This window comes from Perognathus longimembris, chromosome 8 (genome assembly GCF_023159225.1).
Source record: "Perognathus longimembris pacificus isolate PPM17 chromosome 8, ASM2315922v1, whole genome shotgun sequence".
Lineage (NCBI taxonomy): Eukaryota > Metazoa > Chordata > Mammalia > Rodentia > Heteromyidae > Perognathus > Perognathus longimembris.
The window spans coordinates 62,458,462-62,482,099 of NC_063168.1; the positions used below are offsets into that span (position 1 = coordinate 62,458,462).

A 23,638-nucleotide genomic window follows, 5' to 3' on the forward strand; every position below is an offset into this window, starting at 1 on the left:
CCAGGCAAGAAAGTCTGTAAGAGTCTTATCTCCAAAACAAAACAAAACCCCTAAGGGACTGAGTGCACACCCCAATACTGGCATGCACACACAAAAAGACAGAAAGAAAGGGAAAGGAAAGAGAGAGAGAGAGAGTATGTGAAGGGGCAGAAAAGAGGGTTTTTTTTTGCACGCCACAGACATGCCGTGGCAAGACTGTCCTAAAGCCCCAGCTTCAGCCATGTTCCTGGTGCAGCCGTGACCTACACATTTCAGTACACAAGGAAGTAGGGATGGGGAAAGTCTGCAGAGTTCAGTCCCAGCTGGGCTCTGTAGCTTCTCAGGAGTAGCTTTGGTCCCTTGTCGCAGGATGTTATGGAGATCTGTCCTGCCCTTCCCTAGCAAGATGGAGGTGGGAATGCCAAGCTTTTCTTCTGTTGTAGTTCACAGGCCCCAGCAAATGCGGCTTCTAAGCACCTCTTACAAGAGCAGCCCCCCTCCTACGTTTTTAGTAATAACAAAGGTCCTGTCATAAAGCAGCCTGGTGTGGCTGCCTGAGCTAGAGGAGGGGTTGGACTTGTACTGCCTTCCAGGCACCATGCTGAGAGCATTTACCACAATCGCAAGACATGTTCTCCGCATTTATCATGAGTATTATCTCCTTGTTTTTAGTGCTACAGGGTGAACCAAGACCTCATCTCATATATATGAGGCACAAAGTTCTGCCACTGACCTATACTCTGCTTCTGTAAGAAATATTGTAGGAAGTTGGGCGCTGGTGGCTCACACCTATAATCCTAGCTACTCAGGAGGCTGAGATCTGAGGATCAAGGTTCAAAGCCAGCCAGGGCAGGAAGTCCTTGAGACTCTTATCTCTAGTTAACTACTCAGAAAAGGCTAGAAGCGGCTCAAGTGGTAGAGCACTCGCCTTTAGCAAAAGAAGCGTAAGGGTAGTCCAGGCACTGAGTTCAAGCTGTAGGACTTGTGTGTATGTGTGCACGCACGCGTGCGCACACACACGCAGGAGAAAATATTGTAAGAAAGTGAGGGTCCCTTGAGCCAAACCTGATGCTGGTTCTCAGACGGCTGTTTTGCAGCCAGGTGATGCCCCTGGGATAAAGTATGAGCCCCAGCACTCTTGTGAAACAGATAGATAAGAGTCAGGCTAAGGGGCTGGGAATGTGGCTTAACGGTGCAGTGCTTGCCCAGCATGCATGAAGCCCTGGGTTCGATTCTTCAGTACCACATACACAGAAAAAGTCAGAAATGGTGCTGTTGCCCAAGTGGTAGAGTGCTAACCTTGAGCAAAAGCTCAGGGACAGTGCCCAGGCCCTGACTTCAAGCTTCAGGACTGGCAAATAAAATAAAATAAAAGAGTAAGGCTAAATCCAGAGCCCAGTGGAGTGGGTCAGCACTCATTCGCCACACCCAGATTCCTGCAAAGAGCCTCCAAACTGGTTTTCCTGCTTTCTCTTGGTGGGTTTAGAAGAGCCACACTGCAGCCAACCATCCTTCCCCCGCCCCTGGGCTGCCGTTGTCCAGGCTGACCTTCTTGCCCGCCTTCCTGGGTCCTCCGGCTTCACTCTCTTGTCCCTGCTGTCTTTGACTTGCTGTTTTCTGGAGACTCTATGCCTCCCGGTGTGAAATTGGATTAAGAGAGTGTTGGAATGGGGTTCAGGAAACCTGGCTTCCGGTCTCAGCTTCTGCCTGATTTGAGGAGCTCTTCCTTCTCTGTGCACTTCAGTTTCCTGGTTTATAATGTGACAGAAATAGGCTGCATGACTACAGGGAGGGATTCTAGAAGTTTTTGAAGAGGGGACCAGAATCGTGATCTATATAGCTTGCTTTGTCGCCAGCACTATTATAGAAATCCAACGTTAAATATGTGAGTCAATTCTTAGCCCTCACATATATACTTATCCTAGGGGCTCAAGTGGTAGAGCAACAGCAGTGAACAAAAACACAGAATGAAGCCAAGTGCTTGTGACTCACATCTGCATTCTCCCTACTCAGGGGGCTGAGATCTGAGGACTGCGGTTCAAAGCTAGCCTGGGCAGGAAAGTCCTCCATGTGACTCATATAGCCAATTAACCACCAGGGAATGAAGTAGAGCTGTGCCTTACAGTGGTAGTATGGGAGCCTTGAGCAGAAAAGCTCTGGGATAACACCCAAGCCCTGATTTCCAGCCCCATGACAGACCAAAAGAAGAAAAAGACGAAAGGAACAAAGGAAGGCAAAGAAAAACCCAAAAGAAAAAGCACTGGGCCCTGAGTTCAAACTCTGCCTTTTTTTTTTTTTAAAAAGACCGTACCAGGCACTGGTGGCTCATGCCTGTAATCGTAACTCAAGAGACTGAGATCTGAGGACTGCAGTTCAAAGCCAGCCCAGGCAGGAAGTCTATGAGACTTATTTATCTTCAGTTAAACACTAAAATGCCAGAAATAGAGCTGTGGCTCAAGTGGTGAGAGTGCTAATCTTGAGCAAAAAAAGATCTAGGACAGTGCCCAGGCCCCAAGTTCAAGCCCTAAATTGTAAGAATTGTTAAGGTAGGCAGCTGAATACCACGCGGTATTCGGGCAGAAGAGAGAACTTTACTTTGCAGAACTGCTGGCCAGCTGCCAAATTCTAGGTGCGGTGGGCTAGAGAGGGAGTCACCCCCTCCCCATGCCTCATCTGGGGCAGAGGTGGGGAGGTGTGGCAAGAAGGGGCACGTAACTGCCTCCAGGTGTGCTGGTTACCTAGGTAACTGGGCTGCGACTTAAACAGGCCGAGGAGGAGGGCATCTGCTTGGAGCACTCCTGGGGGTGGACCTCACAGGCAACACACACACGAACTAATGAAACAACTTTCAGAAAAGTTGCCATTCAGTACTAGACTGGCTCTCCTCTTCCCACCTCATCACTGTCTCTGCTTTTGTTCTTTGGTGCCCAGATCAGAAAGTAGAACAAGGCTGGGAGTGTAAGGGCCTGGTTTAATTCCCTGCCACGCAAAGAAGAAATGAAGGGAGAACTTGAGGCTATCAGGAGAAAGGTGATATTGAGGTTTTAAGGTCCACCCTGGGAGGGCTCCATGCAGATGCCCCACCTGGTTAAGTCTCCACCCAGTTACCTGGGTAACTAGCACCTGGAGGCAGTTACCTCCCCCTTCCCTGAGGTCACACCCTAATCCACCTGGCCACACCTCCCTGCCCCAGCTCTAGATAAGGGTGGCCCCGAGGCCGGGGAAGGGGGGTTCCGCCCCTTCTCTCAGGCCATGCTTCACCTTGGCCACAGGGCTGCAGTGTGCCCCCATTCTGTGCCTCTCCCCATCGTGACAGTGTCTTCCACGGTGTTCCTCGGTTCAGGAAGTATCCATCCCTATGGCTGGCAAGGGCCATGGCCTTGGTCAGCTGAGATCTGCCCCTCACTAGCAGTTTTCTGTTTAACACTCGCTTCATCATCCATTGTCATTCCAACGACTTGGAACTTCTGTTTAGCAGATACTAGGGCTTAGCCCTAAGGAAATGGACTAAAAGGCGGGGCTCCACACTCCCCTGTGGCGGTGTAGGCATATGAATAAATGCTGCTGCTCTGCTCCTCCCTTAGGGTTTTTCAGGAAGCCCACAGTGCCCTGGGGGAGACATGGGTGGGCCTGACCAGAACACCCAGTTCTGGAACAGCAGTTCCCCTTCTGGAGACCCTAGAGGAAGAGTGGAGGGATACGAAGGCAGGTGGTCAAAGAAACCTCCTCCGGGTTTGGAGTCCAGAGTTGCTCCAAGCAAATTCTTTACATATGAGGTCCATTTCTAGCCGCATTTCTGTAGCTGTTTCTATGGGGTGGACCACAGAAGATGGAGTAGTATTCCCTCTTCTTTAATCCAAATCACTGGCCAAAGGGCTCACAGGGCTGGGACAGCCCTGTGGGATAGGAGTACAGGGGTCACCCTGACTCCTTGGCTATGGAGGAACCTATACTCTCGTTGAGGTAGTTCATGGTCCTTACTCAATCAGTATTTACTGAACTACACTGGGTACCTGCTGGTAGACACCATCTGTGTCCCATAGGCCCCATTGCCTTGTGGGAAGAGACAGCAATGCTGCCTCAAAGTCATAGTGTCAGGTAGTGTGCTCCTGGTCCCACGAGTAGAACACAGTACAAGAAGTACCTGGAAGGCTGGGTGCTGGTGGCTCGTGTCTGTAATCCTAGCTACTCAGGAGGATGAGATCTGAGAATCACAGTTCAAAGCCAGCCCAGGCAGGAGAATCCCACAGCTCGTATCTTTAATAAACTACTCTGAAAAACCTGGAAGTGGCACTGTGGCTGAAATGGTAGAGAGCTAGCCTTAAGCAAAAGAAGTTCAGGACCGAGCAAGCCCAGGCCTAGGGTTCAAGCCCCACAACCACCAAAAAAAAAAAGAGTAGCAGGAAGCTTTCCTAAAGCTTTCCAGAATCAGCCTGCTTTTAGAATACCTCTGAGTGTAATGAGAAGGGAGGCAGATGGGAAAAAGAATCACGTATGTCGAGGAGGACTTGAATCTGCTGGGTTGTTTGGAGAGAACATGAGATGGAGTAACTAAGGTGCAAAGATTGGGAGAGGTGAGTTAGAAGAGAGAAAAGTTGAAAGAAGTTGGTCACTGGGGCTTTCCTGCCGTAGTGAGAAATAAAGGCTTGAACCAGGTAGCATCAGGAAACTCACTCTGGCCACACTGTTGGGGGTTCAGAGAGCAGGTGCAGACAGGAGAGAACTGCTGGAACCTGTCCAGGTTGGGGAGTGGGGAGGAGAAACCTGCAGGCTTAGAAACAATGGAGGAAGAGCAGGTTCAGAGCACGACGGGAGAGGTGAACTTGATGAGCAGTGCTTTTCATCTTAGGAAACTCCAACTCAGCCATCTTTCCCTTTGCTTTCCTCTGGTTTCTGAGGCTTGTCCCTAAGAATTCTCTGCCATAAAGAATCTCTTAGGAAGGGGCTGGGAATGTGGCTTAGTGGTAGAGAGCTTGCCTAGCATGTATGAAGCCCTGGGTTTGATTCCTCAGCACCACATAAACAGAAAAAGCCAGAAGTGGTGCTGTGGCTTAAGTGGTAGAGTGCTAGCCTTGAAAAAAAAACAAGCCAGGGACAGTGCTCAGGCCCTGAGTTCAAGCCCCAGGACTGGCAAGAAAAGATTCTCTTAGGAAACCAGGGTTTCCATTAGGTTTTAGATCTACTGCTTTTAATCCAGTCTAGAGTGTGGCCGCCCACAGGGGAGAGGTTCAGCAGCAGCTCAAAATGGGCATCAACACTCAGCCTCTCCATGTGGAGAGAAGGGCACAGGAAGTAGGACAGGACCAGAAAGGACAGGCACATGGGCTTCTGGGACCAGGTCATCCTGCAGACCTTTCTGGACCAGCTAGAGCACTACTAGGCCCACTTCTCGTATGCCCATAAATCCCTCATCCTTTCCATCCCTGCCCACACCAACTGTACACGGGTGCTTGCGCTGCCACTAGCACTTCAAGATGCCGTACGACTCCTCCCTCCTCTCTTCCTCTTCCTCAGTGAATGGTGGGCTGCAACAAACATTTTTACTTTCACTTCCAGCTCAGATGATTTGCACAAAAATAAGTGACAATTTAGTCTTACGTATATTTCCATCCAGATACTGTTTGCAGCTTTGAAGGGCAAAAGGAGAAAGTAAACCTGAGCTGAAGTTGCTTTATCCATACCAGAGATGCTATAAAGACTTCAGTGTTGAGCAAAGTGTCCAGGTGTGCCCCTGTAGGCCCAGCATGTGGAGGCTGAAGCAGGAGGCTCACTGGAGCCCAGGAGTTGAGACCAGCTTGGGGAACAGTGTGTCTTAAAAAGTGGGTCTAAACATCTCCTTCAACTATCTGAATCAAACAAAGCTGGAAGAGGAGCTGTGGCTCAGGTGGTAGAACGCTAGCCTTGAGCAAAAGATGCTCAGCACATTCCTAGGAGGACAGCACGTTCCTAGGCCCAGTTCAGAGCCACTGAAGCTGGGCCCGGGGCCCTGGGCTAGCCCTCTATAGTTCTAGGCTTACAAAAGTTTGAAGTAAAGCAAACCTAGCCAAAAAGACATTCCTCCAAATAGTTTTGTTTAATCAACAGGGCCAGGGCTGAATTAATTTATACTTGGGGAATTCAGTGAAAGTCCACAGCTTGGCTAAAGGTCTCAAGCTGAATGAATCTAAGGTACTGGCTAGGTTGCAGCTCTCAGTTTCAGAGCCTGGGGGGTGGGAAGACCGGAAAGAGCTCAAGGCAGGAATTTGAATTTTCCCTTTTGGATGGAGATGGCCGGCAATCCCGCTGTTTTCACCCTGAGCAGTTCTGGTCCACAGAGCTCCTCCCACTCTTCTTCCCAGCCTGTAATGTGAGAGGGTCTGAATCCTGGTCCCTTTGCCCCCCTCCTCCCCGCCCTGGCTCCTGGAGTCTAGAGAAGGGCGGGGGGGGGGGGGGGGGAGTGGGAGATTAAGGTGAAGCAGATTCCTTTCCATCCACTTCCTCCCCCCTCCCACCCCACCCCTTTCACTTTTTGGCCATACCTAGGGCTTGAGGTCAGGGCCTGGGTACTCTCCCTAAGCTTCTTTTGCTCAAGGCTAGCATTCTACCACTTGAGCCACAACTCCACTTCCGGCTTTTTGCTGGTTAACTGGAGATAAGAATCTCAGGGACTTTTCTGCCCAGGCTGGTTTTGAACCATAATCCTCAAATCTCAGCCTCTTGAGTTGCTAGGATTACAGGTGTGAACCTCCTTCTTTCTCCATAGGACATGGTCTCTACAACATCCACAGAGTGTCCTAAGGTTCTTTCTACCCATCTAGTGCCATCCTGACTCCCCCCGCATCTTGCCTGTAATATTGAGGAGCTCCTCGTTGTCCCATTAGGGTGATTAGGAAATGAGATCTGGAAAGCTATGTGTTACTTAAGGTCTTGTCATCTCTATAACATCTTGCCAAGTCTAATACCGCGACAGGGGCAAGTCAGGCCTGGGTCAATGCCGCAGAGCTGCCCCTTACCCCCCTACAGTGTCATCACTGCCCCCCTGCCTAGCGCCTCCCCACCCCCCCTCAGGTGAAGCAGTTCTGGGCTGGCTCCTGAGGTGTTGGTAGAGCGCCCGCCCAGAGCTGCTGGGAAGGCCAGAAGGGAGGCCTGAAGGATGATTCCAAAAGGATGCAGAAGCCAGGGAGGGCTGTGGCTGCTGGGAGAGGGTGAGAACTGCAGGGAGACCTGGCTTTTCAGCAGGCACCCCCAAACCCCTCCTCTGACTGGATACAGCAGGCCCCATGCTGCTGCCCTCCCTAGCAGATGACATAATGGCTGTGCTGCTGCTCATTTCTTCCCTTCATCAGTCAGTCACCAGGAAGCACAGGCTGTTGTAGGTAGCTCCCAGTCTGGTCTTTCTGCCTGAAAAGCCTAGAGCTTGTGCTCCATCCTCAGATGAGACTTGAGTCTTCCCTCAAATCCTCCTGTCTTTACTGATCCCAGGCGCCTGTGATTTCCCTCGGCACATGTAGGAAGCGTCCCTACCACATAATTTACCATCTAATTACATGCTGTCTTGAGTGAGGGCTGTGGTTTATGTGTGGTGGGTCCTTGGTACACAATTAGACTATGAGTAACAGAAACACAGAGGCCCCTCGCTTCTTCCTCTCCTCCTCTCTTCAAAGTCCTCTCCTATCCTGTCTGTTGCAGGGGGTCGGGACTCTCAGATTCTGGGGCATAGGTTTATTTCAGGCAGGATCACAGGTTGGTCCCACAAAAACTGATCTGAGTCGTGGGGGTGGGGTCTGCAGTGGCTCCAATGCCTGCCTCTCTAGGCTCCGGGCTCAGGAGGGCGGTTCTGCCGCGACAGGGCCCAGGTTTGGGCTGGTGATGTACAGCAGACCAGGCCAGCAACTCGTAGTTGCCATGGTGACTTCTGCTTTGCTTCAGAAGAAGATGGATTTCTCTTTCAGCCGGAATCATCTGCCTGGGCCGCCACCATTCTGTCTTCCCTGGGAACCAGACTTCCCAGCCCCCTACCCTCTGCTTTCTGCCACTAGGGACAGCTTGTCCAGGGCTTCAGTTTCAAATCAGGATCTGATATCAGACAACAGCATGTTCTGACATGAAAGGGGGTGAGGAGGGAAAGACCCAGGAGGTGGGTGGCTCCCCAGGGACTTCCACACCGAGGGGAAGTCTCCAGATGTCCTTCCTCTCTCTGCATCACTGCTCCTTGGTATGGGACCATGACCCTGACTCTTCCTGTGGTGGGCACAGTCCTCTGGAGGCCGTACTTGATTCACACTGCTGGGGCTCTCTGATGTACCTGGCTGATGTACCAGAACTATCCAAGGATGTTTTCAGAAAGTCCTGGGTCCCACCTAAGGCTCTTGATCTACTTAGGTAGCCCCCTAAAAATCATTCTTGAAGCCAGGCACTGGTGGGTCATGCCTATAATTCTAGCTTCTCAGGATGCAGAGATATGAGGATTGCAGTTCAAAGTCAGCCTGGGCAGGAAAGTCCGTGAGACTCTTATTTACAATAAAAGCCAGAAGTGGCTCAAGTGGTAGAGCACTAGCCTTGAGCAAAAAAGCTTAGGGATAGGGCCCTGAGTTCAAACCCCAGGACCAATATGTACCTTGAGGTAGCTAAGCCCCCATGAGGGTGGGGTTCTTCTGGCAGAGGGACTTGAGAGGGCCTTTGGGAAGGAAGGAAGCAGTGTCCTCTGCTGAGGACGAACTGGCCTTTCTGGACTTCCAGGAGTTAGAGTGCCCCTGGCAGCTTAAATCTTGTCAAGAAGCCAGTATTTCCTGGTCATGTTGGTTAAACCAAGTCTTAGCTCCCACCTCTTCCCTCAGGAGAAGCCAGGAGAGAGAATGACAGGAAGGGGGGATGTTGCCATAACAACCAGTTCCAGGCAGAGGCCTCCCTTCCAGGAGCTGGTACTTCACCCCAGTCATGGTGGTTTCCATGGAGATGAGGTACTGAGGGATAAGAGGAATATTTGCCCCACTTAGAGCATTAGTCGGGAGCTGCCAGAAGGCAGCATGTCTCTAGGTGGAAGCCTTGGACCCTGTCAACTTAGAGTGCCCCAGCATGGCCTCTGTTCTCCCAGTGCACGACTGACACCTTCCCCTGCTTCGTTGCTCTCTGTGTGGCTGTCTCCTTAGCAACAAGTCCTGCTAACTCCATGCTACTGGCTCCATAGCTATTTTTAGCCTAACTGCCAGCAGCCCAGTCTGGTCATTTGCTTGCACCCTCTGTATGGATTGCAGGGAATAGGAAAACGAAGATGCTTGGCCACTTCTGGGAACCCTAGATGCAAACCTCTTGCCAACCACTAGAATTCCTGTTATGGAAAGTATCTGTCACCTAGCCTGGAACCCGGGGGTCAGTCTGGATGAGGCTCCTGAGACCCTGCTACATTCATTTTGACCAGCAGTGTTTTAGTCCTCCATCGGGTGCAAGGCGCTCTGTCCACACCGCTTCCATACGAAGCTGCTGCAGGTCCAGTCCTGGCCTTCTCATCGGTGGGGAAGATGCGTGCAGAGTGGCCTTCCTACAAGGCAAAGCCTGACAGGTCTACGAGAAGCTTTACACAGTGCCCAGGAGGGGTCAAGAAGGGAGAGAAGATAGGGGAGAGGAGGATGAGGAGAAAGATAATGACACTTCCGCACTCTGCGGTATCCCATAGAGTGGCTTTTGGACACTTACACTGCAGCTGGTTCAGCTGAGGAACTGGCTTCTAATTTTTATTTAATTTTATGTAACCTAAACAACCCCATGCAGCTGGCAGCTACCTTCTGGGTAGAAGGAACTAGTGAGTGGATGGTAAGGTTCGGGCTGGTGGAAGTTGAAGGGTAAGACACTGAGGGAAGAAGAAACGGCACGAGGAACAGTACGTGGGAAAGTGGGCGGCAGAGCGTAGGATACGGGACCTATCACGGAAGCCTCTGGGTTTGTGGGGGCCTTGAATGTCGTGCAGGGTGTTGACTGCTTGGCACTGAGGCTCTTGAGCCGTAGGCAGGGGGAAGGCAGGTTTAGAACATACCCATCCCGATCCTTCTGTCTAAATAAGCTCCCCTGGTCGTGGAGTAGGTGGGGCTAGATCTGACTTCTGGGTAAGTTGCTTTGCAGATGGCATTCTAGGAGGATGGCTTCTCTGGTTTTGTGTGAGGAACTCAAGTGGTGACTGCCCTGTGTGTGATGGCAGCAGCATGATCTCTTCTTTCTGCCAGTGTGGCATTGTATGACGAAGCATGCTGTGGAAAGCTGAGCATTCACTTCAGTACCCGGAGTGTCTGTGCCACCTGGCCAGGGGTCCATTCCCACTGTGAAACTAGAAAATCACTCTTTTTTTTTTTTTTTTTTTTGGTCGGTTGTGGGACTTGAACTCTGGGCTTGGGTGCTATCCCTGTGCTCTTCAGCTCAAGGCAAGCACTCCAACACTTGAGCCATAGCTCCACTTCCGGTTTTCTGGTGATTAATTGGACATGAGTCTAACAGCCTTTCCTGCCTGGGCTGGCTTTGAGCCATGATCCTCAGAACTCAGCCTGCTGAGTCGCTAGGATGACAGGTGTGAACCACCTGCACCCACTGAAAATCCCTTCTTAGCATGTTCTTCTGAGGCTCAGGAGAGTGATGTACACCAGCCCCAGACATTTGCTGATTTCTAACAAGACATGTCCTTGCCATACAGATAATACTTGTCCTGCTATTTTCTGGCAACTTACCGGTCTGAGTGTCACTAGAAAATGTAATTAACATAAAAGTAGGCTGCTTGATGAGTACAGGGTCAGGCCCAAGAGTCAGGTGTCCTTAAGAGGTGTTTTTATCAGTTTGGGTGGCCTGTTGAGTCACTACTGTCTGCCCACTGGTCAAGAAATGCACTCGGCCTTTGAGGGTGCCTCCCTCTGTCAGACTGTGCTAGATCCTTTTTTTCCCCAACATCTCTTTTAAGCTCTTGACATTCACCATATCTTCTTTACCACTTGAGCCACGCACCACTTCAAGCTTTTTCGGTGTATGTGGTACTGAGGAATGGAACCCAGGGCTTCGTGCATGTTAGGAAAGCACGCTACTACTAAGCCACATTCCCAGCCCCTGATAGTTTGACTGCCTTTTTATCAATCAAGACTTATCCCGAGAACTACGCTGGGAGGGTTTCTTTAGAAGGTCAAAAGCATATGTGACCTGAGGATCCTTGTAAGCTGCCCAGGTTATTTACCTCAACCTCCTACCCCTTACTGATCCTAGATCTTTGGGGTGTGATTCTGTCCTTGGACCATAAAGACACGACTGTTTATGTGGCTCATGGTCTATGAAAGGGAATGCGGCCGAGGGAGGTGGGAGATGCCCTAAGTTCCTCAGGTCTAAGCTTCCTTTTACTTCAGCTGGGAAGTTATGTGTGGAAGAGCTGAGACTTGACTTTAGAGGATGAGGCTAAGGAAGTGTGAAAGCTGGGGAGAGAGGCTACTTTGTATGTGGGCCAAGAGAAAGGGAATGGTTCTGAGAAGTTCTGGCTGCATGCAAAGGTGTCATTTCTGCCTTAAGAAGTCCTAGGATCACAGTCTTAAGGTGTTTAGCCACATCATGAGGGAGAAAAAGTTTATCAGAGGTTAGAGTCATTCTGTTAGAGTGTCTACAAAGAGCAGCCAAGCTCAAATGAGCAACTTCCTTTTGAGTAGAGACCTGAGGTGAGGCATAAGGTGGCCTCAATGCTGAGCTGGCACAAGGCGGCAAACGGCTAAGCAAGTCATTCTACACTCTCAAAAGCCAAGGAAGGCTTGGAAGTGTGAATTCAGGGCCTTAATTTTTTTTTTTTTTTCTTTTTGGTGCTAGAGCGTGAACCTAGAATCTTTGCTTGCTAGTAAGCACACACCATGCCATTGAGCTACATCACCATTTGGGGAAGTTCCGGAAAAGCTGTCCCAGATACTTTGACTTGATGAGGACAGAAGAGGGCCTATAGTTTTGTTTTTGCTTTTTGTGCTGGTCCTGGGGCTTGAACTTGAGCCCTTGGTGCTGTCCCTGAGCTTTTTCACTCGAGGTCAGCACTCTACCACTTGGGAATACAGCTTTTTGGTGGTTAACTGAAGTTAAGAGTCTTACAGATTTCCCCGTCCTGGGCTGGCTCTGACTCCACAGTAGCTAGGCTGACAGGCATGAGCCACCACCACCTGGCTACAATTTTCGTTCTTTAAAGAAGCGTGATCCTCAGATCTCAGCCTCCAAAGTCACGAGGAGAGGAGTACAGACGTAAGCCCTTAGTACCTGGCATTGTTATGTTTTCTTTTTTTTTTTGTGGGAGGGCATTGTGGGCCTTGAACTCAGGGCCTAGATGCCGTCCTTCTTTTGCTCAAGGCTAATGCTCTACCACTTGTGCCAGAGCTCCACTTCCAGTTTTCTGGTAGATAACTGGAGGTTAAGTGTCTCACAGACTCTCCCGCCTGGGCTGACTTTGAACTTCAACCCTCAGATCTCAGCCTCCTGAGTAGCTAGGATTACAGACACCAGAGCCCAGCTTTTATTATTTTTTTTTCCTGAATGGCTTCTTTACCTTATATGTGATGAGAAGGAAATTTATACCCTTAAGTTTTACATGAAGAAGACTTTCCTTTTCAGTGCTGGCTTGGTCTAATGGCCCCAGAAAAGGTGAGCTGGGCCCCAGGAGAGATGGTGGGCTCTCCTTGGTAGCACATCCCTTGACCTTATTAACTTATGCCTGTGTTCCAGCTGGAACATCCCAGCTACTGCAGTCCCAGGCAGGCACGTGGGGAGGTATCTCACTGCCCTTGGGGTCTTCCAGCATTCCAGAGGCAGATGAGAAAGTAGATTTCTTGGTGTGGGGGGGGAGGTTTAGGTGGCTTCAAGGTCCTGTTGGATTCCCAACTCAAATTCAGAGCTTGGCACAAGTGAACCAGCCAAATAGACCTCTCCTACTGGGAATACTCACCTTCTAGTCTTTGTTCTGTTTTTTGACTCATTCTGAAGATTGAAACCAACTTAATCTTTCTAAAATACCCATTCATCTTGTCTTGTCTGGAAAACTGGCCCTTACTCTTCTCCCTCACTGAGCCTTATTTACCCACCAACATGGCTGACTCCCTCTTTGCAATCCATACTTTCACTTTAGTTGGAGGTGATGCGGGCCTCCCCTACCCCTGCAAGAGCCTAATCTTACTTATCTAGGACATTCCAAATCCCAATCTTCTTGACCTCTTTAACCCTATTTATCACTGCTGCCACCAAACTCAGGTTGTCCTCTAAGCCAGCTGCTTGATCTTTGCATATCTCCCCTAGTCTGCGGGAATCTGACTACTCCCCCGGGGAAGGCCGGCAAGCCCTTGGGGTGTTTAACTGCCTCTGACTTAATCGACTGATGGTGGTGGAGCCTCTGCGCGCCCATCCGCCTCCTCAGCCCTGGAGGAGTGAGTTTGAATGGCGAAGCACACACCCCCCTCCCTCTGGAGGCTGGGCTAATGTGCTTCCCCTGGATGTCTTGGCTGGGAAGGAAGACACTGCTGTACCTTTGAAGGGGAGCCCTGACCCACTACCTTGCACTCAGGAAAAATGAGAAAATCAGGGAAGACCCAAAAACGAAGTGTGTCACTGGGGCCTAGGGGGCTGTAAGGAAGTTTTGTGTGTGTGTGAGTGTGTCACTGGGGCCTAGGGGGCTGTAAGGAAGAGTTTTGTGTGTGTGTGTGTGTGTGTGTGTGTGTGTCACTGGGGCCTAGGTCTGTAAGGAAGAGTTAACTCGTGTGTGTTGGTCTGGAACTTGAACTCGGCCTGGATGCTGCCCCCGCCCCCCCGCCCCCCGAGCTTTCTTGCCCCAGGTTGGCGCGTGAACCACAGCTCCACTTCTGGCTTTCTGGTGGTTAACTGGGGGTAAAAGTCTTGGGGACTTTGTGCGCGGGCTGGCTCCCGATGGCGATCGTCAGATCGCAGCCGGGGTCACGGGCCTCCGGGGCGGCCCCCGCCCGATCCACCTGCAGTGGGGCCCCGAGCGCTCCGCGGCTCCGCCGGCTCTCCCCGCGCTCCCGGCCTCGGCTCTGATCCGCAAGCTTTTTCCTTTCCTTTTTTTTTTTTTTTTTTTTCAAAAACGTGCTTCCGCGAAACTCACTTTCTCCAACTTTCTCCCGACTCGCACGGGCCGCGCGAAAGCTGCGGGGTCCCCGCGGCCCGCCCCGCGCCCCTCCGGGCCCCGCGGGCGCACTCCGCCGAGTGGTGGGGAGGGCGCTCCCTCCGCGCCGGCCGCGGGGGCGGGGCCCTGGGAACGGGCGTGGGTCGGCCGGGCCCCGGGGGCCCCCCGCGCCCCTCGGACCGGGTAGAGGGGTTGGCCCACCGCCAGCGTCGGAGGCCGGCCCCCTCCCCCCCCCAGGCCCGCTCGTAGCCAACCAGGCCCTCCAGCGGGGCCCACGTGACCTGGAGTTCTAGACAAAGAAAATGTTCCCTCCCCCCGCGCCCCCTCCCCCTTTCTCCGGCCCCCCTCCGCCCCCAGCCCCCTCGCCCCCAGCCCCTCCCCCCCGACGGGCAGCTACTTAGAGCGGCGGGGCCGGGGGCTCACACCTGAGCCGGACCGCCGAGGGGCTGCACCTGGCCTTATGGGTAGGTTCCTGGACGGAGCCCAGGGGAGGCTGGGGAAGGGGGAGGCGGCCGGGCCGGTGGGAGGGTCCCCGCGGCCCTCCGCGCAGGAACTGGAGTCAAGTATGCCTCCCCGGCCCGGCCCGCCCCGCCGCCGCCGCGGCCCGGCCCGCCCGAGTTCAGCACACGCCGCCGACTCCGCCGTCCCACCGTGACTCGTGCCCCGGAGCCACGAAGCCCCACTCCTCGCCGGGCGCCCGCGGCACCTGGCGCCGCGCACGGGGCCGGGGTCGCTGCAGGCCGGGGGGGCGGCGGGCGGCGGCGGCGGCCCCCACAAGTTCGGTGGGATGGCAGCAGCCCGGGCGGAGCCGCGGGCAGTTGGGAGCCCGGCCCGCCCCCCGGCTGGCCGGTGTGCCCGGCCAGGGCACCGCGCTGTCCCGAGGGCCCTGCCAGCTCACGGCCTCCGCAGGGTCTCAGCCTCCTCCCCGGCCTCCCCGAGGATGCGGAGGCGCCGGGACCCGCTGCCACCCTGACGTGCTGTGACACCGCGACGGCCCCCGGCCCATGCGGGCTCGGGGACCCCAGCCGCGGGGGCACAGCTGCCCCAGGAGCTGGACCTGGACGGGGAGGCCGGCCTGCGGGCACGGGAGCCCCGTGCAGGGGGTGGGGGGGACCGGCGGCGTGGTGGCCTTTCCGCACCCGGCCCAGACGGACGCTCCCGGGAAGAGCAGCCGCGAGCCCCGAAGCTTGGGAGCCCCGTTAACCCTTCCCTCGCCCATTGTCTGCTGCTTGGGGAGGAGGGCAGAGGTAGTGAAAGTGCGAAGGAGGACGAGCCCCTCCCCCGCCGCCCCGGCTCCTCTCCTCCGGGCTCCCGCGGCGAACCCCCCGCCTCGGTGCGGGCCGGGCCCGGCGGGGGCCCCCTTTTCTCCTCGGGCGCGCGCTCCGCTGCGAGTGCGGCTGGGGGATGCCGAGCCGCTATCAGCAGCCGCAGCTGACAAGCCGGGGGAAGTTGTGGGAGAGTGGGGGGGGGGGGAAGAGGAGAATTTTCAGGAACTGCTGTTGAGGGGTGAGACAAAGGGGGCTGCGGGGGAGTGGTGGCGGGCGCGACTCCTTTCCACACCCAGGAGCCCCCGGGAGGAGCCCGCACCTACCCAGCGCTGCTGGCCTTTGCTTCCCCTCCGGTCCCGCCACCGGCGTGCACCGCCGTCTTTAGGGCATCTCCGAGGCAGAAGTTGCAGCCTGAAGTTAGAGCAGGCGTGATGGGAGGTGGGCGCTGCCGCCAGGCCCAGGCTTAATCTGAGGGTGTAACTAGTGCCGAGGTCTCTGAGGAGGATCCGGGGTGCAGAAGCAGCGGCTTCCAGGAAAGGGGAAGGCGCTCTCCTTCCCCACCCCACCCCCAGGCCCGGCCTTCCTGAACTTTTTGGGAGGGAGGAGTTGATAGCTAATAGGAAATGGAGCAAAGTCCTGACCAGGTGAGGGTGGGGCTTGCCTGGGAGGATTGCACAATTAGTCTCCCGTCGATCCTTCCCCTCCCCCATTCTTAGCCCTTTTCCCAGCTGTGGGTTGGCTGGGGGCAAAGGTTGCCATAGATCATTTTAGAATTTTTAGAGTGCGTTGAGTCAGGAGAGAACTCACTAGGTCTGATGTGATGTGTTTGGGGCAATTGCTCCCACGAGAAAAGTTTGGTCTGTTATTCCCTGAAGGCAAACACGGAAGTCTGAAATAAAATGAACCTTCCAGTCAGTTCAGTAGGTCATTGACTTTAAAACAAAGGCTTTTAACCTAGGGTGCTAAGCTTTGGAAGAATCCTTGGAAATTCCTTATAATAGGTAAGTCAGATTCTTAAACAGCTAAGGACAAGTGACCAGAAATCTTGCAATTTGGCTTGTAATCCTAGCTACTCAAAGAGGCTAAGACTTGAGATGCTAGCCTGGGCTGGAAAGTCCATGAGACTCTATTGAATGAAACACTAAAAAAAGCCTGAAGAACTGGCTCTAGTGCCAGAGCACTAGCTTTGCACACAAGCTCAGGGACAGCTCCGAGGTCCTGAGTCCAAGCCCCAGGACCCACACCAAAAAGAAAAATAAAACGCCTTGCAGCTCAAATGCCCTTTTAGACCCACGCAGTTGTAAAGAGAAGAAACTGTTTGTACTAAGGAGTTACCAGCTGAGACAGGAATATCCATATTCTGACTTGTGGTTTATAGACTTTGCCATTACTCTCACATTGGTTTCTGATCACTTTTTAATTAAACCTTCAAGATGGGTTTGCATTCAGCCACGAGCTCTTGGTGAAAGTTATGTACTGAATGGCATGTTGAAAGAAAGGAGGAGGATGGAGGAGGTCTAGATTTTTGTCGCTCAATGGTAGAGCTTGTGCTGACATGCATGGGTTCAATTCCCAGCACCAAAAGAAGGTGAGATATTTTTCTGACTCCGGTATGATAATGGGTACAGAACCTTGAAGTTGGAGGGTGAGTGTTTTAGGTTTGGTAATGGGCATGGGTGAAATTAGTAGTAAGATAGTCCTCAGAATTGTGTCAGGAATGTCATTCTTTATAGTGACCATGGGGCAGAGTTTGAGGAGAGGGCGCGTGGATCATAGCCTCAGAGGTTAGTGTGATGTGGTGAAAGGATGAGTGGAGACTGCAGTAGGAGATTAACTGGGGTTTGGGTCATGACTTTCTTGGTGGGATGGTAGAGAAGGCACCTGGTCTGTGCACTCAGTGATTGAATGAAAGCTGCTTCTAGAAGTTAACAGTGCACAGAACCTTGGCTGTAACCCACAAGGCCTTCAGAGTGGCATCCGAGCACAGGTCCTGCGGAGCTTTCCGTGGTGGAGCAGGTGCTGGGGGCAGTGTGCTCCATAAGTCATCTGGAGTCAGCACAGAACTAGAATTGTGACATGTAATCCAGAGGCTGCCTGAGGAAATTGGGAAGAAAAACATGAAAGTTTCCATTTTTTCCTCTTTTTCCTTTGGTGATGTTGGGGTTTGAAGTCTACCATTGAAGCCATGCCCTCTCAACATGGCTTTATTTTTCAGATAGGAGCTGAGTGTTTTCTTGCCTGGTCTGCTTTTCAAACGGATGCTCCTGATTCACCTCCAAGTAGTTGAGATTACAGCTGTGCACCACTGCACCTAGCGGGGAGCTCCCCTTTTTAATTGTGAAGCAAGATGGAAGGCACTAGAGCCAACACCTGTGCCTGAACTATGATGTGCTACTAGTTTTTTTAGTACAAGTGTGCTTTCCCGATCAAAGGATGCATACCTGATAAGCCAACCAAAGTTAAGGGAGATTAGGCGAGGGAAGGAGAGCTCCTTAGCAGGCTAAAAGGCTGAAATGGAGCTCTGGTGTTTGAATTTATCTCCCACCTTCAGCTGTTTTTTCATGGTGAGCCAATTGGGTTGACAAATGAGGGAAAAGCCTTTTATCTCCCAATCGCTGAGGCTGAAGAGTCTCGACTCTGAGGGCCTTGCAAATTCCAGGAGGAGTCAAGGCGACTTTGTGTGTGTGCACGCATATGTACGTGCATGTGTACGCACACACGTGCTAGTGCCAGGACTTAAACTTGGTCTAGTGCCCCTCACTTGGCTGGCTGGCTTGGCTGGTGCTCTGCCATTTTAGCCACCTCAGCTAATTGGAGGCTCCTTGTGCTGGCTGTAAACCATGGTCCTCCGGTCTCCTCCTCCTGAGGAGCTAGAATTCTAGATGTGATCACCCGTGCCCCACTTCAAGGTGCCTTCTTGTTCCTTGTTTGCCAGGCTGAGAAAAAAGCCAAGGTCATTGCAGTGATGAATGCTGTGGAAGAAAACCAGGCATCCGGGGAGTCTCAGAAGGTGGAGGAAGCCAGCCCACCTGCTGTGCAGCAGCCCACGGATCCCGCCTCCCCCACTGTGGCCACCACACCCGAGCCCGTGGGGGCTGATGCTGGGGACAAGAATGCCACCAAAGCAGCTGACGACGAGCCCGAGTATGAGGTGAGCCGCTCCTGCTAGCCCGTCCAGGTCTTCCCTGGGGCCTTCTCTGCCAGCTCGCCCTTGTCCTGCCCTTGTCATTCACTGACCACTCACCCCCGTCCCCTTCCTCTCCCGCTTTTGCTGCCTCCCTCCATTCTCCATTCCCTCTCCTGGTTGTCCTGCCCCAGCTGAGCTGCCCAGGGCTCAGGAAGTCTTGGGGGAGGAATTGGGGTTTTCATAGGGCCTTGTGACCACTGTGTAACAACTTGTACTCCTTGGGGCTCCAGGACGGCCGGGGCTTTGGCATCGGGGAGCTGGTGTGGGGGAAACTGCGGGGCTTCTCCTGGTGGCCAGGCCGCATTGTGTCCTGGTGGATGACTGGCCGGAGCCGGGCAGCTGAAGGCACTCGCTGGGTCATGTGGTTCGGAGATGGCAAGTTCTCAGTGGTGAGTTCTACGTTTGCAGGGAGTTCTACGAGTGCAGGGAGCTCTTGGTCCCCTGGCTGTGGTTTTAGCTAGGGGAAGTCTGGAGTTGGGAGGTCCGAAAGGCCTTTAACCATAATTAGTGGGAACTCTGGCTCAGAGGGTGAGCTAGTTAGTATGTGCTCCTCTCTCCCCTGCCTTCAGGTCTTCCCCACTCTTGGTCTAGGGCCCCTCCTCTTGCCTGGGCTTGTCATTTGATGTCTCCAGGCCTCTGGGGGCCACTGACTCTTGTGATCACCATCCTGGCTAGTGAGTGGTGAGGCGTGGGGGGGGGCTTGGGAGTAGAAGGAGCAGACAACACTGCCTTGTCCCTCAGGTTTGTGTGGAGAAGCTGATGCCGCTGAGCTCCTTCTGCAGTGCGTTCCACCAGGCCACCTACAACAAGCAGCCCATGTACCGCAAAGCTATCTATGAAGTCCTGCAGGTGAGTGGGTCTCCCAGGACTGCTGAGGAGGCAGAGGTCCCCAGAAGGCTTGGGAGTTAGGTCTTGGTGAGCCTGGCCTGAGGCCAGGCCCTTTGGTGGTGACGGTCTCTGTCTCCACCTTCCTCCTTTCTATAGTCTCTCTCCCCGCAGGTTCGCCTTCCACCTTCTGCCTTGCCCCTGCCAGCTAGCCTGTCTTGACTCCTACCTACCCCAACTTGTTGCCCTCCAGGTGGCCAGTAGCCGGGCAGGGAAACTGTTTCCAGCCTGTCATGACAGCGACGAGAGTGACACTGCCAAGGCCGTGGAGGTGCAGAATAAGCAGATGATTGAATGGGCCCTGGCAGGGTTCCAGCCCTCAGGCCCCAAGGGCCTGGAGCCACCAGAAGGTAAGCTTGGATGTCCAGCCCTGCCATTGAGAAAGCCATGCTTGGCCTTCATCGCTTTGAGGTCAAGGTGTGGTCTCGTTGGTACACCAGAGGGTTGGGTGGTGGAAACCAGTTGAGGGCCACGCCGTACCCCACCTGTATGCAGTAAGGGGAATTGGAGTTCTTTATCAGCCTGTAAGTGGCTGGTCACCTGCTTTTGTGCTACAGAGGAGAAGAATCCCTACAAGGAGGTTTACACGGACATGTGGGTGGAGCCGGAGGCCGCTGCCTACGCACCACCCCCCCCAGCCAAAAAGCCCCGCAAGAGCACAACGGAGAAGCCCAAGGTCAAAGAGATCATTGATGAACGCACAAGAGGTGGGGCCTTCCTCTGAGATGGGGCCTGCCCAGGGCGGGTGACCCCACAGCCTCCTGTGACGCAGGCTTTCCTTCCACAGAACGGCTGGTGTATGAGGTGCGGCAGAAGTGCAGGAACATTGAAGGTGAGTGTTGCCTGGCAGCTGGGTGCTGCTGCCCTAGCACAGGCAGGAGAGCCTGGCTGTGAGTGCGGCACGGGCTCTTCCAAAGGTTGGGGCATCAGAGGCTCTGTGAGGCGCGCAGGGCCAGGGTTGTCTGCCCTGGCCACCCCCTCGGCAAGCTTCACACAGCAGCTGTCCTGCCTCATGTATTGTTGCTTTCCTGTCAAATGGAATGACACCACCCCAGTAGATGAGAAAGGGTGGCTGGCCCCCGTGGATATGACTGACCCTGCCGAGTGAGGCCGATCACCCTCTTTCCATCTCTGTCTCGGCTGAGTGGCAGTGGTCTGGCACGGGTGCCTTGAGTATGGAAGGATTGGGACAGGACTTGAGGGCACAGCTAGGGCCCTGTGCTCACATGTGGGTTTCTTCTGCCCCCATGTTGCCTGTACCTGGATGCTGTTGACTCGTAAGACCAGCTGACTTCTGAGGTTGGGGCCCTAGGACACCCGCCCAGGTTCCTTTTGCCATTTGGGCTGCTGCTCTGGCATCCCTCCTCCCCCCTTGACGGAGCTTGTTGGAGGCTGAGTTTTGGCCTGGGGGTGGGGGGGCTCTCTGATGCTTACAGCACACGTGCTGTTTTGCAGACATTTGCATCTCCTGTGGGAGCCTCAATGTCACTCTGGAGCACCCTCTATTCATTGGTGGAATGTGCCAGAACTGCAAGGTAGGGGTGCCTGCCCTTCCTCACCTCTTGGGCCCAGAGGCACCTGGCACCTGGTGTGGGGATGACACAGATTCCAGCGTACTCAAGGCGAATGGGCCCTTAGGCGTCCAGGTTTCAGCTTGCTCTATCTAGTTCATGCCCCGAAAGGCCCCCCGTGTGGGCAAGGGCGGACTGGACTGCCTGGGTGACCTTCAGGAGCCTCGCGACCAGCCGCTGGATGGAGCAAGGCGGCAGGCAGCCCTCTCCCTAGCCTTGCTCAGTGTCCTTTGGTTCCTTTACTACAGGCCTGGATTGTGGCCTCTGACCCTGGGTGGCAGAGTCCCATCTGCAGGCCAAGTCAAGGATCCAAAAGTTGAGGTTCTCACTCAGCCCTGCCCCGGTGGCTTCTGACCCCGCGTACTCTCCCTAGAACTGCTTCCTGGAGTGCGCGTACCAGTATGATGACGACGGCTATCAGTCCTACTGCACCATCTGCTGTGGGGGGCGCGAGGTGCTCATGTGTGGGAACAACAACTGCTGCAGGTGAGGGGGTAGGGAAGGCGTCCTCAGACCACCCCAGCCTCCCCGCACGGCAGGTGAAGGGCTCCTCCCTGCTCACTGGGCTTCCTTCCAGGTGCTTTTGTGTGGAGTGCGTGGATCTCTTGGTGGGGCCCGGCGCTGCCCAAGCGGCAATTAAGGAAGACCCCTGGAACTGCTACATGTGCGGGCACAAGGGCACTTACGGGCTGCTGCGGCGCCGGGATGACTGGCCCTCTCGCCTCCAGATGTTCTTCGCCAATAACCATGACCAGGAATTTGTGAGTGCTGGGTCTCTGGTGCTGAGCCGTGCGTGAGGCGTGTGGCTGTCACCGGCCGGAGGGCTGCCCAGGTGGGGATCTCTGCCACACCTGGGCATTTACCTGACTCTGCTCACGGCCTAGGACCCTCCGAAGGTTTACCCACCGGTCCCAGCTGAGAAGAGGAAGCCCATCCGGGTTCTGTCTCTCTTTGATGGAATTGCTACAGGTGAGGGGCACAGGTCCCAGAAGGTGCTGGTCTCTTCGTGCTTGGATGGGGGGAGGAGGGGAGAGAGAAGAGAGTGCATTTTTGTGTGTCTGCCTATGAACATGGGAGCTTGCTAAATGAAAAAGTAGCCGGGCACTGGTGGCTCATGCCTGTAATCCTAGCTACTCAGGCTGGGATCTGAGGATCGCAGTTCAAAGCCAGCCCAGGCAGGAAAACTGGAAATGTGGCTCAAGAGCTCAGGGACAGTGCTCAGTCTCAGAGTTCAAGCCCCACGGCCAGCAGAAAGAAAAAGAAAAGTAAAATGAATGTTGACTGGTGTACGTTGGAACCTTCCTTAGAGAAGGAGATCCCCCACAGCCTTTAAAATCAAATATACGGAGAAGGAAAATCTAGTAAATGTTTATAACCTATTTTGTCATTTATTTTATGAGTACTTTTTCATGTCAACCAATATAGGTTACAGAGGATTCCACTGAGGCAAAGTATCATAATTTAATTAACCCACAGTTAGGGAATTTTCTGTTTTTTCATTATTGTTAGCAGTGCTATGACTGGCTTCCATAGGTCTTTACACATATGACCGTTATCTCAGAAATAACTCAGGAGATGCTGAGTCACTGTCATAGGAATGATTCTTTTCTTTTCCCACATAACTGCCACAATTCTTGTTTTTTGGGGGGAGGGGCGGGGTGCCGGTCCTGAGATCTGAACTCAGGGCCTGGATGCTGTCCCTGCGCTTCCATTGCTCAAGGTCTAGTGCTGTATCACTTGAGCCACAACTTCACTTCCAGCTTTTGGGGAGTAGTTTATTGGAGATAAGCGTCTCACGGACTTTGCCTATCCAGACTGGCTTTGAACGGTGATCCTCAGATCTCCGCCTCCTGAGGAGCTGAGAACATAGGTGTAAGCCACCAGCACCCAGCCAGAATTCTGATCTGCATATGGCTACCCCTTGGCCCTCAACGCAGATTGAGAGACTGTTTGGGGAACAGAATTTCTCTCTTTACAACGTGTGCCTTCATAAGACTAGTGGGAGATCCAGGCAGCCTGAGCCTGGATAACCTTGGCCACCGGACCAGGTGGGCGTGGCATCTCAGCCAGATGTTTGCCTTCTGTTCTCAGCCCAAACCCTGTAAATCTGGAGGTGTTTGTATGCATGGTTCCTCCATTTCCACCCTTTGAGGCTTCTGAAATCATGTCATCACACCTAACCTCCCTGGTGGGAGACCTCTTGAGCCGAAGGGATGGTGCCACTCTTACCCATTTTCCTGGAAGTCCCTGCATCTGCTGTCACTGCTTCTCTGCCTCAGTCTGCAGCATTGTTGGGGGAAGGGTGTATAGTCAACTCAGGAGAAGTGCAACAAGCATGACCTTGTCTTAAAGGTATTTGCAATCCGAGCATCTCTGAGTTAGGAAAACAAACTGCTTTAGAAATCATCCCCCTGATTCCTAGAGGCTGCTGGGTTTGAATTTTAGCGGGAATAACTGGAGGATGAAGAAAGACCAAGATGTAGACAAACAACTTGTGAGTGTGCATATATGTGTGTGTATGTATGTATGTGCATACGCGCATGTGTACATTTGTGCATGTGTGCCTGTGTGTATGTATGCATGTGCGCAGGTGCTAGGGCTTGGGACTCAGGGCTTAGGTGCAGTTTCTGAACTTTTTAGCCCAAGG

At 53.4% G+C, this 23,638-nt stretch overlaps 1 protein-coding gene across 2 annotated transcripts in view; it reads left to right on the top strand.

Moving 5' to 3' along the window:
• Dnmt3a (DNA methyltransferase 3 alpha) overlaps positions 1–23,638 on the top strand; it is a 100,474-nt gene that overhangs the window by 68,570 nt on the left and 8,266 nt on the right. For both annotated transcript variants that reach the window (XM_048353296.1, XM_048353297.1), the window contains 10 exons: positions 18,284–18,499; positions 18,766–18,924; positions 19,277–19,384; positions 19,614–19,770; positions 19,978–20,127; positions 20,208–20,252; positions 20,876–20,955; positions 21,365–21,477; positions 21,569–21,752; positions 21,876–21,960. In XM_048353296.1, coding sequence (XP_048209253.1) covers positions 18,284–18,499; positions 18,766–18,924; positions 19,277–19,384; positions 19,614–19,770; positions 19,978–20,127; positions 20,208–20,252; positions 20,876–20,955; positions 21,365–21,477; positions 21,569–21,752; positions 21,876–21,960 — 1,297 coding nt within the window. The remainder of the gene's footprint in view (positions 1–18,283; positions 18,500–18,765; positions 18,925–19,276; positions 19,385–19,613; positions 19,771–19,977; positions 20,128–20,207; positions 20,253–20,875; positions 20,956–21,364; positions 21,478–21,568; positions 21,753–21,875; positions 21,961–23,638) is intronic.